The 12,895-nt window shown below is 42.2% G+C and overlaps 1 protein-coding gene across 1 annotated transcript in view; it reads right to left on the reverse strand.

The window, feature by feature from the left end:
• Positions 1-209: 209 nt before the first annotated feature.
• The window catches only part of PDE11A (phosphodiesterase 11A), a 406,648-nt gene continuing 393,962 nt past the window's right edge, over positions 210-12,895 (reverse strand). Inside the window, exon 20 of the mRNA XM_024732913.1 lies at positions 210-368. Within this exon, the coding sequence (XP_024588681.1) occupies positions 210-368 (159 nt within the window). The remainder of the gene's footprint in view (positions 369-12,895) is intronic.

Raw genomic sequence — 12,895 nt, forward strand, 5'->3', positions numbered from 1 at the left:
GCGTCCTGGGGCATGTGCTCCCTGCCCCACCTCCTCCTCTGTCCTTTCTGCTGGCACCACACTGCAAGGTGAAAGCCCAGGCATGCTTCCCAGCACAACCCTGAGACTTTATGTCTGTTTGAGCTTAAAGGAACAAAAGAATGCTGTGGTTGGACCGAAGCTGGCTCTTGAGGACGCAGTCATTTCACAGCTGCGGCTGACCTGGAGGGTTAGTCTCTGTCATCTCCTGTCACCATGAGATTGACAGAGGGGGCAGAGGCAGCCGAAGAGATGAGCAGCCTTTTCTGGTGCAACTCTTCCCACTTACTTCTGTTGGCAGCTACTGAATCCAGCATCGGCTTCAGTTTCACATTGACCTTCACCAATGCCTAAAATATAACAAAAGCAGGTGGGGGAGAGAGGAACCGGAGTCACTGCCATGATTTTCTAGGTTTCTGCTGTGAGGAGAATGGCAACTGGCTGTAAGAAATGAAAGTGATTATTTTGGTAAACGTGAGCTATTTATAAGAAGAAAATATGCACTTAGCACCACTGTGTTGTATTAATAGAGCTTATATAGAAAATGAAAAAAATAAGACAGATGTCTGTGCACTCCTCCAGGGGGTGCCAGCCAAGTTGATTATGATCCTGTTTTAAATTCACATCAAACAGGAAACAAAATATGCAGCTCACACGGTCTACTAGTATGTGTATCTTTTCCTGCTAGGGAGAGCTCCAGATCTCAATAGATGAGGAACTGAAATTTTTACAAAAATAAACCTACCATTTGCTCCACCAGAGATGACTCTGGGTGGACTCACTTGAATGACAAAGGCCAGGTGAAATCCTGAGATGAGAGGAGCTCATTTTTAAAGCACAGGATCTGGGGACTGTGCTAAATGTACAGATCACCATGAGAATATGCATGGAAATAGACACGAGAGAAAAGAAAAAGGGGTGTGGAAGGGAGGGACAGATGGAGGGGTGCAGGAGAGAGAAGGGAGAGAAAATGTAGGGTGGGGCTGGAGGCCGACTGACCACAAGGCTAAGGAAGCTCAGGGTTCAGGGTCCTCACTTTTAGGAGACCCTTCTAAATATTTCTTTTTTGCACTTAATTTTGTGTTATTTTTAAAAAAGGGTCCCCAACTCCCAAATGGTACAAACTTTCAGCCTCACAAAATGTGGATCACTCCTCTGGGGGAACAAAGCAATGAATGAAACAGGGATCACAGGGATGCGGGGCTTTAGCCCCTGGAAAGGAAATGGTTCCGCTTAATGCCTTGGGTCAGCGTTCTGTGGCCAGAGATTATACTCCCAGTCCCATGGAGACACCCTGCAGGTGTGTCTCATTCATCACAAGGGGAACAAAAGGTGACCGGTGACTAAACCACCGTGGTTGCAGGACACCTCCTGAAAAGCCTTCTCCAAGCCGGACCCGTAGTTAGCGGGTACTCCAGAGCGAAGTCCTCCAACAGGAAGAATAATAGTTCTTTCTGTTAAGGATAATCCCCTAAGCATGACTGCAAACCACCTGTTAGGAGGACCTGAAGTATCCCCTCAAATAACCCTCCGCTCTGGGGAGTTTCAGGGATACAAGTGAAGTGTAACTAGATGTAAGGTAAGTGGGGGTTTGAAAGCCCAGAAATACGCAAGGATCCTGTAGAGTGGCGAGCGCTCCACCGTGGCAGTGTCCCCTCACACTCGTGTCCCTTAAACACAGCATGTTCTCGCTTTTATAAGCGATGTTTATCACACCAAGCAACAACGTCTAATTTGAAACCAGATGTATTTGTTATGCCATATGATAATAAATCACAGCAACATAATAACTCGGTAGTGATCAAAATCCCCTTTACATCCATGAGAAAAATGCAGGTGCCTGTGTTCTGCTTAATGCAGTGTTTTTATTTAGACAATAGTGTAAGAAGTGGGGACGAATGCCATGGTTTTTAGTATAGTTTGGCACTGGCTCCTCTTCGCTCTGATCAAGCCTTTTAATTAAACTGACTACTATAATTCCTATGGAAATTAGTGTTTATGTTATTTTCCTGCCACAAAAGCATTTCTCTAGAACTTATTTTTTTTTTTAATCCCAGGAGCACAAATTGGAATTTTTTTCTGCATGAAATGTAATTAAAAACTCATTTGATTACTATAGTTCTGGCTCTGTTTTACTTATTAAATTCCTGTAATCAGTTTTCTTTTATGAAGCTTCTGGGAAATGATCTCAAAAGCAACACATTTTTCTCTTCCTTGGCAGGTTCCCGAGCGTTTACTAAATTACGTTCATAGCACCTGCCCATGATTCGAATTACTCCACCAATTTATTCCTTAAACTATTTAAGTTTATTCGGCTTAGCCCCAAACAGATTGCTTTCCTTTATCTAGCTCTTTGTTCTCTGTCTTCCTTTCTTTGTGTTGAATAAAAAAAATTTGGGGGGGGGTACATTATTTCTCAGAATTCCTTCTCTTTATTTCATATTCTCCTTAAACACAGACTTGCCACACTGGAATATCGTTTTCCTCTAGTCAGGTGCTGGTTCTAGGCAAAGGCAGCAAGAATCTCATCTTGAAGAATTATTCTTACACTATAAATTTGTTACATAAATGCAGTTAGCTGGAAGAATACGGAGCTATTAGAATATTAGGAAGGCAAGGGATTATCCACAAACCTAAATTCCAAGGTTTACGGTGATTACGTGCAATGTACCATCAGCAAGAGAATTGCTACCAGTATTTAGAAAGATATGGGTATTCCTACAAACAATCAGCGAGCGACACCCGATGAGTTCTGTGCAAATGCTACTGGTCTCTGTCTCGTTTGACTAACGCTACTCTTAGCAAAAGAGAAAGGGGGGCTTCCCTGGTGGCGCAGTGGTTGGGAGTCCGCCTGCCGATGCAGGGGACACGGGTTCGTGCCCCGGTCTGGGAAGATCCCACGTGCTGCGGAGCGGCTGGGCCTGTGAGCCGTGGCCGCTGAGCCTGCGCGTCCGGAGCCTGTGCTCCGCAATGGGAGAGGCCACAGCAGTGAGAGGCCCGCGTACCGCAAAAAAAAAAAAGAGAGAGAGAGAAAGGGGACACATCACCCGTCTGCCCACTCTCCCTCTACACACAGAGGGACTCTAAAGGTTATGTGTGTGGCACCATCCACCACAGGACGCTGAGTCCCTTCCGTGACATCCCCGTGGGGTGACCATTCAGTGTTTAAACACGTCTGGAGGCAGTGAACTCACTACCTCCATGGCTGGGGGTGTCAGTTTACTACTCTTTGTTCTGATTTTAGAATGTTGTTCTTTATACTGAGGTGAAAACTATATCCCTGTAATCGACCTGATGGTTCTAATCCTTGGGGCGCTCTCCCTTTTTTGGGGGGGTGCTCTCCCTTTAAACTCGAATCTGCTGAGCAGTAGGCTGATGACTCATGTGCTGCTCCAAGTGTAGGTTAGGGTTGATTTACTGACCTCAAAACCCAACTTGGGCTGTGTATGGATATCACTGAGACTCCCAAGCTCACTGCAGCTCCCCAGCCCTGGCCCATGACAAACAGGACCCTGGATACTTGCCTGACGTGGGGACACAGCCCTGGGCACCTAGTCATCCAGGTGGCTGAGGGGCCACTTGCTTCTTCATTCCTTTCACACTCCACTGTTGAGTCCACTTGTGACCAGCACGTACAGTTGATTCCATATTTTATTTATTTTTAAAATAAGTAACACATTCACTAGTCCAATGAATACAAAGGGTACAAAACATAGTGTTAAAATCTCCTTTCATCCCTGCCCCAGAGACTTAGTTTCCTTCCCTAGAGGCAACTGATGTTACCAGTTTCTTGAGTTTCCTTCAATAAACATTTTATGCCTATGTAAGCATAAATACATAGAATATATTTATATATATATATATATATATATAATGTATATATGTATAATTAGGTTGATTCCCTCATCATTTGCAGTGTTTCTTTCAGAGAGGGAGTGAAAGCAGAACCTTGTGGAACAACATTATTATGATACTGCTTGAGTGAGACTAATCACACTGTGTAGAAATCAGTGTCTGGAGTATATAGAGAGGAGAGGGATCAACTTCCAGTTTTCTATTGCTATGCCACTGAACTTTTCTTCTGCAGAGCTTAATCTGCTGTGAATCCTATCTAGTGTAGTTTTCCTCTTAAAAATTGTAGTTTTCATTTCTAGAAGTTTGATTTGTGTCTTTTTTTATATCTTCCATGACTGTTTTTCATGCCCAATCTTTCCTCTACTCTCTTGAACATATAAAATGTAATAAATGTCTTAATGTCCTTCTTTATCAATTCTATGATCTGTGTCATTTCTTAGTCTGTACTGGTTGATTTTTTTCATCATTATGGGTCAGATTTCTTGCTTCTTTGCATGCCTGGCAATTCTTGATTGGATATCAGACATTATGAATTTTATGTTGTTGGGTTCCTGATTTTCTTTTCTTTTCTTTTTTTAAATTTCTTTAAACATTTCTCAGTTTTATTGGAGAATGCAGTTTTGATGGTTACTTGGAAATAATAATTCGATCCTTTTGAGGCATGCCTTTAAGCTTTGCTAGGTGGGTCCAGAGCAGCTTTAGTCTAGGGCTAGTCTGGCCCCACTACCGAGACAGTAATCTTCTGAGAACTGTACCCAGAACTTCATCTATTTCAGGGTTTTTCTCTAAAATTCTGGGTGGTGGGACCACGGACTACTCCTCCGCCTGGGTGAGCTCTGAGGATTACTCTGCCTTCTTCTTTTTGCTGGTGCTCTCCAGCACCAGTGGTTTCCTCACATGCCTGGGGTGAAGAGCACCGAAGACTCAAGGGGCCTCTGCAGATCTCTGGAGCCCTCTCTTCTCTGCTACTCTCCCCTGGGGACTCTCACCTCCTTGGCCTCCCCAGGTTCCTGGCTCTGCCTCCTCGTCTCAGTGGGACCCTCAAGCTCTGCCTGGGTTCCCCTCCCCGTGCTGTGGCCTGGACACCCTCCCCAGGGAGTAAGCTGGGGCACCTGGAGGGCCCATTTCATTTGTTCCCCTTTCTCAGGAATCACTGTATTGTGTTGCCTGTAGCCCAGTGTCTGAAAACTGTTGTTTTATGTATTTTTCTGTTTGTTTTGGTTTTTGGTGGTTTTCTTTTCCTCCTGTTACTCTGATCCAGCAGTGGAAGTCCCTATAATTGGTTTTAAACAACTCTGTCTTGGGTACTAGCCCATGAGCTCCAAGGGAGACTGGAATCAAGGCCTGTATCTTTGGATCTCTAGCTCTGAGCTCAGTCATCTCTGGGAACAGCACCCCTCCTCTACTCCACCCACAGAGCAGTGGCAGGAGGATGGGGTAAGGCCAGGACCAGTGGGGTCAGTACGTTCTGACCTGCTACAAGATCCTGCGGTAAAAGCAACCTGAGAATGAGCCCCTTGGGAAATGAAAATAGTATTCTGTCTTATTACCATTATTGCTGAGAGCTTGTTTTTATCAGTTTGTTAAGCTGCTAGGAGTGTGACTCTTGCTTTCCCACTGCCATCAGTATCCACATCTGCTGTCATCTGGCCCCATGTGTGCTTATTAGTTGACCACAATCACTTCTTGGAGCTCAACTGCTGGACAGATGGAGGCAGATGTGGGACAGGGGAATAAGCAGAGAAAGCCATGCTCTTAGAAAAGGTCCCTGCACCTACAGTCTTGCAGAGGGGAGAGAGGAACACCACCAAATTAAAACCAGATTTTCTTGAACCCTGAAAATGTCCAACTACGTCATTAATACCTTTAAAAAACTTTGAGGAAATTATCTGAGCTGGCTATTTATTTATTTTTTTTAAAAGACAAAGAGGGAAGATGGTTTTTACTTCCTATTGTTGACTCATGTATTTCCAGAGTGTTGACAATAAGAATTATATTTTCTGCTGTCCTCCATCCCCACCTTACCCAAAAGAAATAATCAGAAACTAAGAGATACAATGCATGGCAGAGAAGAAAGAAATTAAAATATTTTTTAAATATCAATTTTTTGATAAAATATGAAAATAAACTTGGAGCCCCTCTCAGATATCTTGTTTGAGGCAATATCCCTGTAATGAAGATGTGATCACTTTTCTAACATGATTATTTAACTTCCTGGGTGAGAATGTCCAGAAGCTGACTTGGGCGTTGGTATTTTGAAAAGGAAAGTAATTGAAGACATGACCAGCTGGTGTCATCTCTGCTCACACCATCAACAGAAGGGGCAAGAACGCATGCAAGTGGTGGCAGCTCCTGAAATTCTCTTGAATTCTCGAGACTGGCCAGCCACATGTGTAAAGAGTACCTCTCTCCAAGAAACAAAGGAGGCTTCTACTTAAGCTATGTGACTTCAGAGAGAAGTGGCTAATTGTGCAGCAAACCCAAACTTTTAAATTAGTGAACTGCTGAACTGCTAATCCTTCTTGGTTCCCAAAGGTAAAGATTATTAATCATTGAGTCTGACATATTCCTGAATTTTACGTGTCACGTTGCAATGCTAAGAATCCCAATTGGCTTGTCAACCTTCTATTCTTCCATTGTGTTGTAAAGGTCAGAGCCAGTGAACTGATTGTCCTGAACTGAACTCATCGCCTTCCTCCGAACCCTCCTCTGCTCTCAGGTTTACTCCCTCAGGGAACTAAGTATTACCTCTCCACCCAACTGCCCAACCCAGCAGTCTATGGATCATCCATGACCTCTGCCTCTTCCACCGCATCCAAACTATCACCAAGTCCTCTCAATCCTACTTGCAAATTGTCTCCGTGTGTCAGTCCAGTGCCATTCCTACCACCCTACTTCAGGCTGCCCTCACTTCTCCACTGCCTTAACCTCCTGCAGCTCCTACCTGGGCTCCCTGCTTCCTCCCCTGGGTCCTGTCCAATCAACTCTCATTGTAGCCATCCTGGTCAATCAAAATCACACAGCCGAGCTGGCTGCTCTCTACCCTGAACCTTTGGGTGGCTCCCATATGATATTAATGTGTTGTAAGACCCTACCAGAAAAGGAGAATTGTGGGATTAAAAGGGAATGAAAGCCAGAAATAACACAGAAAAGAAAAGAACCATAAAGCCCAATGGAAAATCTGAGTTATGGTACAAAAGCAGAATTTTGAAATGCTAAAATAATCCCTTTGAGTCTTCTAGAAAACCTGAAATACACATCTTTCTATGCATCTTAACATTTTTCTGAGTAAGGAAATAAGCTAAACTCCACATGGTGTGTTTGGCAGGGGAGTAGCTGAAGTGTTAGTTACTACATGTGAGAGCAGACGGAGCTGGCTGTGGGTCCAGATGGGAGGCAGCAAGCAGATTCCCCCAAACTTCACGCCTCCCCTCCCCAGTTCAGTGGCCTTCGAAACCCAAGGTTGTGCAAAAATTAATTTGCATTAAATTACTTAAGATAATGTATTAACTGCCACAGGAGGCTTCCAGCAGTTTTTAAAACTTGCTTTGGAAAACAAATAAACAATAATGGTGAACACAGAAGTAAGCCAAGACTTCTTTGGATAAATGTTTTTAGACATTTACATTAAAAATACCACCTTTAAAATAAAGCTTTAGTATGTAACTTGATCAAGATGGAAAATTAGTAATAATTGTTTATATATGTCACACATGTACCTGTGCCAGGCACCGTGTTCTATTGGGTTCTTCCCTGGCTAGAACACAATGGAGTTTAAAAGGTTCTAGCCTTATGACTTCTGCCCCATTGGGGATGGAGTCATTTACTCCACAAGGACTGTGGTATCTCTAACAGAGACTGCTAGTTGCCTTCCCACCTCCCTTAAGCTTAGGAATGGCCAGGGAGGTGCAAGCAGAATTCAGAAAAAAGAGCTTCTGAGAAGACTCTTAAATGGGAGTTTATTCGGTTGGGAAGTGCATCCTTTTGCCCTTGCCCCTATCTCCTTCTTGGTGCTGGAATATTAACACGATGGCTGGAGCTACAGTGACCATATTGTGACTATGAGGCAACCTTGAGTATGGCAGCCATGTCCTAAGGAAAGATAAACAGGGACTGGGTCTCTGATGGCTATGGAACTGCCACATCATAGCAACCTAGAACTGACTTCTCTGGATTATTTTTATCAGAGAGATAAGTAAATTTCTATTTTGTTTAAGCTATTGTGATTTCAGATCTCTGTTACTAGTAGCCGTATGCAATTCCTAATTGAGAGAATTGACATCAGGTTGTAGGTCTCTATTTTATGGCTACCTGTGTAGGTGTCAAAGGATTTAGGCATCTTGATACTTGAATAAATTGATCCTCTGCATCGGGTAGTTGTGAGTTAACTTTTTTTGGCAGTGGATTATAAGGGAACTGCAGTAGACAGCAGAGGCTATATAAGGTCCCTTTACCCTTCCTCAGGTAACAATCCACTCCATGTGCTCTGAGTAGGAGCATAATTCAGTCCTGACCAACACCAGTGACTGGTGTAGGGATGTGGATGTGGGTGTGGCTCAAGCTAAGGCAATCAGAGGTCTCGCAAGGTTTTCCCCAGAACTGTTGGAATTGAGGCTTTCTTTTTCTTCTTTCTTTTGGTATGATAATACCTAGAATGAACATGTGACCTTAGAGCTGCCAGGATGTGTGAGGAAAGCTTGGTTGAGAATGAAACCAAAACATAACTAGGAGGCAGAGGAAAGGGGGTGTCTGTCTTATGATATCCTTTGAATCCTCTGGATGTGGCCACTTGCTGCCCAGTCAACTGCACCTCTAAGCTCCCCAGTTGCTTGAGCCAACAAATTCCCATTTCTGCTCAAACTCATTTGAGGGAGTTTCTGAGCTCCAAATCATGGGGCTTTTGCTATGGTCCCTTATTGTTCTTTGTCACCCCCAGGAATTACTTGAGATTGAAACCCCCCACCAGACTTTGAACTGGTGGCTGGCATAAGGGAGTCTCAACTTGCCCAGCATAAAAGGTTGCTGCTAATACTCACCGGGCAGCCCTCTCTACCCAAGTTCATGAGAGTCAGGGACCAGCTAGCACTTATCTCTCTTCTCCTTGAACCCCCAGAGTCTGCCAAACAGACTCTTTAAAAGGTTTTAAAGGTTGCTGAGTCTGAACCGCCCATGCTATGGGGACTCAGAAGACCCCAACAGAGGATGCCAACTCCCCCTGGTGGCAAAGTCAGCTGACTTACGGGACTTCGGCTTCCAATAAGGAGGACTCAAAGGACCCGGGTGACGGCATCAATTTAGCCTGCGTTTTTCCTAAGGACCAGGTGAACTCAGACAGAAAGGAAAAACAGCAACTAGCTGTTATTTTCTCCTTAGTGGAAGCTCAGTGTCACTCCACATTTATCACATCGGGTGAGAGCCTCTTTCCAGTTGAGAAAACTATTTTTCTATATGTGATATTAACTCTGCAGATCTGTTACAGCAGTAACAGTTGTAGTATCTATTCAGCAGTAACAGGTTGGCTATGTCTGATTTTTGCAAATGCCAAAAAATATTGTCAGATCTTTCTGTTTTGTTAGTGATATTTGAGAGCTTAAAATCTAAATAGTGTGAGAGAGTTACCCAAATTAGCAGTAAAGATGATAAAGCCACAGAGGTAATACTTAGTATGAGGAGGGCAAGCAAGCTCATTAGAATCCAACATAAGAATGATTCAGATCTGTAATCGGAATCCTAAGGGCATAGTCTAGCCAAGCTATAACACTGATGTTTGTAGCATCAATTCTAATCTCCTGAAAGCTAATTACAGTACTACTAATAACTTAGAAAGGAAGACATCATTTTCTTTCCTAGGTTTGAAGCAGATTAATAGTGACTGTAAAAGTGAAAATGCTTTATTGAAATTTTCTCTCCCTCTTTTCTTTCCCTTTCCATTTCCTTCCTAATCTCTCAAGTTTCTTGTTTCGCTTATTTTATTTACATGTTCAAGGGATTCTTTTGTGGAAAATGATATTTACAAATGAGATTAACATTAGGAATTAATGAGGCAGGAATTTTAATCTCCTTGGATTAACGGCATTGTTATTTCCATAATACAGGGCAAGAGTTTTAAATACAATGTCCACAGGGCCAGGCCAGTAAAGTTGATGAATGAAATAGGCTGCATGATACAGTTGGGAATGGTGGGGCCTTTGGCAAACTGGATATGTTACACGTTATAAACAGTGTTCAACTGAATGAGACATGTCCGTGGGCCGAGTCTACTCTGAAGGCCACTCACTCGCTCTCGGTGAGAGAGAGTAAAACACACCTTGCCAAAATGAACTAATAACTACTGAGTACTGAATGTGTCCAGTGTTCCATGTGCCATCCTGGGGCCTATCCAGATGGGAGCTCATTAAACCTCACAACAATGCAGAGAGATTGGTATTGTTGACAGATAAGGAACCTGAGATTGCGGAAATCAACTTAAAAAGGCCAAAGTTTACATGGGTAAGTATACAGCAGAGCTGGAACGTCAGTTCAGGCCTGCCTGAGGACAAAGCCCGTGGTGTCTTCCCATGAGGGATCTCAGTGGGATGTTGGTGATGACACATGTCTCACACTTGACTATGGCGTCTGGACACTGGAGCAACTTTTTGGTTCTAGTGTCCTCGGCACTGCTTCAGGACAAATTCACAGGAGGGAGGCAGCCTCACACCACCTCCCAAACATTAGGTGTAGATAGTGAATCTTTTATCTGTGACTCCTCTTTTCAAGCCTACCCTGGGAAAATAAAGGTTTTAAGTGGTAAATCACGGCAGGCCTAAAGATGGCTCCTGTACACAGGAGCAAGGAGACGGCTTCTTCTGTTATAATGAGCCCCTCTAGGATTCTGTCCTAGGTTATCCTGTTGGTCGGGTTTTCAGAGCACACTGGTAGCTAATCAATCATGTTCACTGTGTAGGCAACATCTGACTTGGAAGGAATAGCTGCTGACCCAGAAGCCACAGCCTTTGATGAATGGGGCTTCATGTAAGAGGTGGTTGGAACATGTAAGTAAAACACAGCCACATGGTAACAATCCACCTCTCCATACACTGGAATGTTTTCTGGTGAAACTATGCCACTTGAGATTTTATAGACATATATATATACATATATATATACACACATATATATGTACATATATAATCTATTGTTTTTGCAAAGTTCAATGTGTAAAAAGAACCATTTTAAAAATTTATTTTTTGAGGTGCAAGCATTCGTTTACTATATATATTTTTGTATACTTCTCACATCACATGCCTTGAGCCCTAGGGTTCTCCAAGCATAATGGCTAGGATGCCTGTGTGGGAGAGGGTTTTACAAACGTGGAATCCCTTGCCCTTAGTGTGAATGGTGTTCTCGGTAAGCTACCATGGTACCTCCTAGAATGGATTCTAGAATACCCTATTATCATTTGCCCTTCTATTTTTTAGCTGATATTTGTACTAATGAACTGCTTAGGGAGTGCCATGCAAATCTGATGATGCCTGAGCATTTCTTGTGAGAGTTTAAAGGTGGTCCTCATGCCAGCACCAAACAGGGCTCAGATTTGAGACAGAGAGGGAACCATCAAAGTCTCTGCATCCCAGTGCCCCAGATCGACAGCGAACCAGACCCAAAGAATCCACGAGAGATGTGTTGTCTTTAGGTAAACATCCTTGGGGGCAAAAATCCTCTATTATTTTACTGGTCTCTCTCCATATGGTAAGAGAACCTACTTTTTCTTAATTTTACAACATAATAAAGAAAGATTTTGAGGAGAAAGAATAGGAAGACAAAGAAAGGGGTATTTTACACATACCACCGGGTGTATCATTCACTGGCCTTTTGTCCAAAGAAAGGGTCACCTTTAAGATCTGATGGAAGGTATGTTATTGTGGCTTTATTGCATTGCTAACTCTCCCAAAGACAGATATGGGAAAAGTTTGTATGTGTGGGGACAACAGGACCAATACTCTGAATGTTTTTTTAATTAAATTTTTGAAGTATAGTTTAAGGAAGGGAACATTAGAATTTTATGAACAAAAACTTCCTAATAGGCAACGCTTTTCTTCTTTTCAATGTTAGGAAGGTTTACATTAATTTAACTTTCAGATATTGATCATTTAAGATTAAATAAGCGTCCCAATAAGAAGACAAACTAGATTTGTGTTTGAGCTAAATTCTAAAGCTTATATGGAAAAATAAACAAGAATACCTAGAAAATACTGAAAGAGTAATGGGGAAGGTGAAACTAGGCTTATCATTAAACTATATTATAAAGCAATATTAATTAAAAGAGTGTGATTAGGCAGACAGAGTAATACAACAGAATAGAAAAAGTAAAAATAGAATTAAATTTAAGGGAATTTGGTATATGATGAAGGTGACCTTTTAAATCATAAGGAAAATGATTAGTCAAAAACTTATGGCACGGGCTTCCCTGGTGGTGCAGTGGTTGGGAGTCCGCCTGCAGGGTAGCCAACAAAAAACTAAAGTTGGAATCTGACCTCACACTTCACATTCAATCAAATAAAGCAAAACCAGATGAGTCACAGATATAAATATAAAAAAGTGAAGCCATAAAATACTAAAAGAAGTTCTGAGAATTTAAAATTTTTTATAATTTTGTAATGGGAAAGTCATGATCTGTATGACATAAAATCCAGAAGCCATAAAAAAAAAGATGAATTTGACTACATAAAATCAATGTATTTCTGTATAGCATAAACAAAGTGAAAAGATATATGACAACCTGGGAAAAATATTTGCCACTTTTGCTACAGATAGAGGTCTATTTCTTTAATATATAGTGAGCTCCTACAAATCAATAAGAAAAGACCACCAGCCCAATAGAAAAATGGGCAAAAATATGGAGAGTTTACAGAAAAAAATACAAATGGCTCCTAAGTAAATAAATCTGTACTAAAAATATGATCAGACTCATTTATGATATGGAAAATACAAACTAAAACTACCATGAGATAGATTTTGCACCATCATATTGGCAAAATTCAAG

This window comes from Neophocaena asiaeorientalis, unplaced genomic scaffold (assembly GCF_003031525.2).
Source record: "Neophocaena asiaeorientalis asiaeorientalis breed wild unplaced genomic scaffold, Neophocaena_asiaeorientalis_V1.1 scaffold96, whole genome shotgun sequence".
Taxonomy (NCBI): domain Eukaryota; kingdom Metazoa; phylum Chordata; class Mammalia; order Artiodactyla; family Phocoenidae; genus Neophocaena; species Neophocaena asiaeorientalis.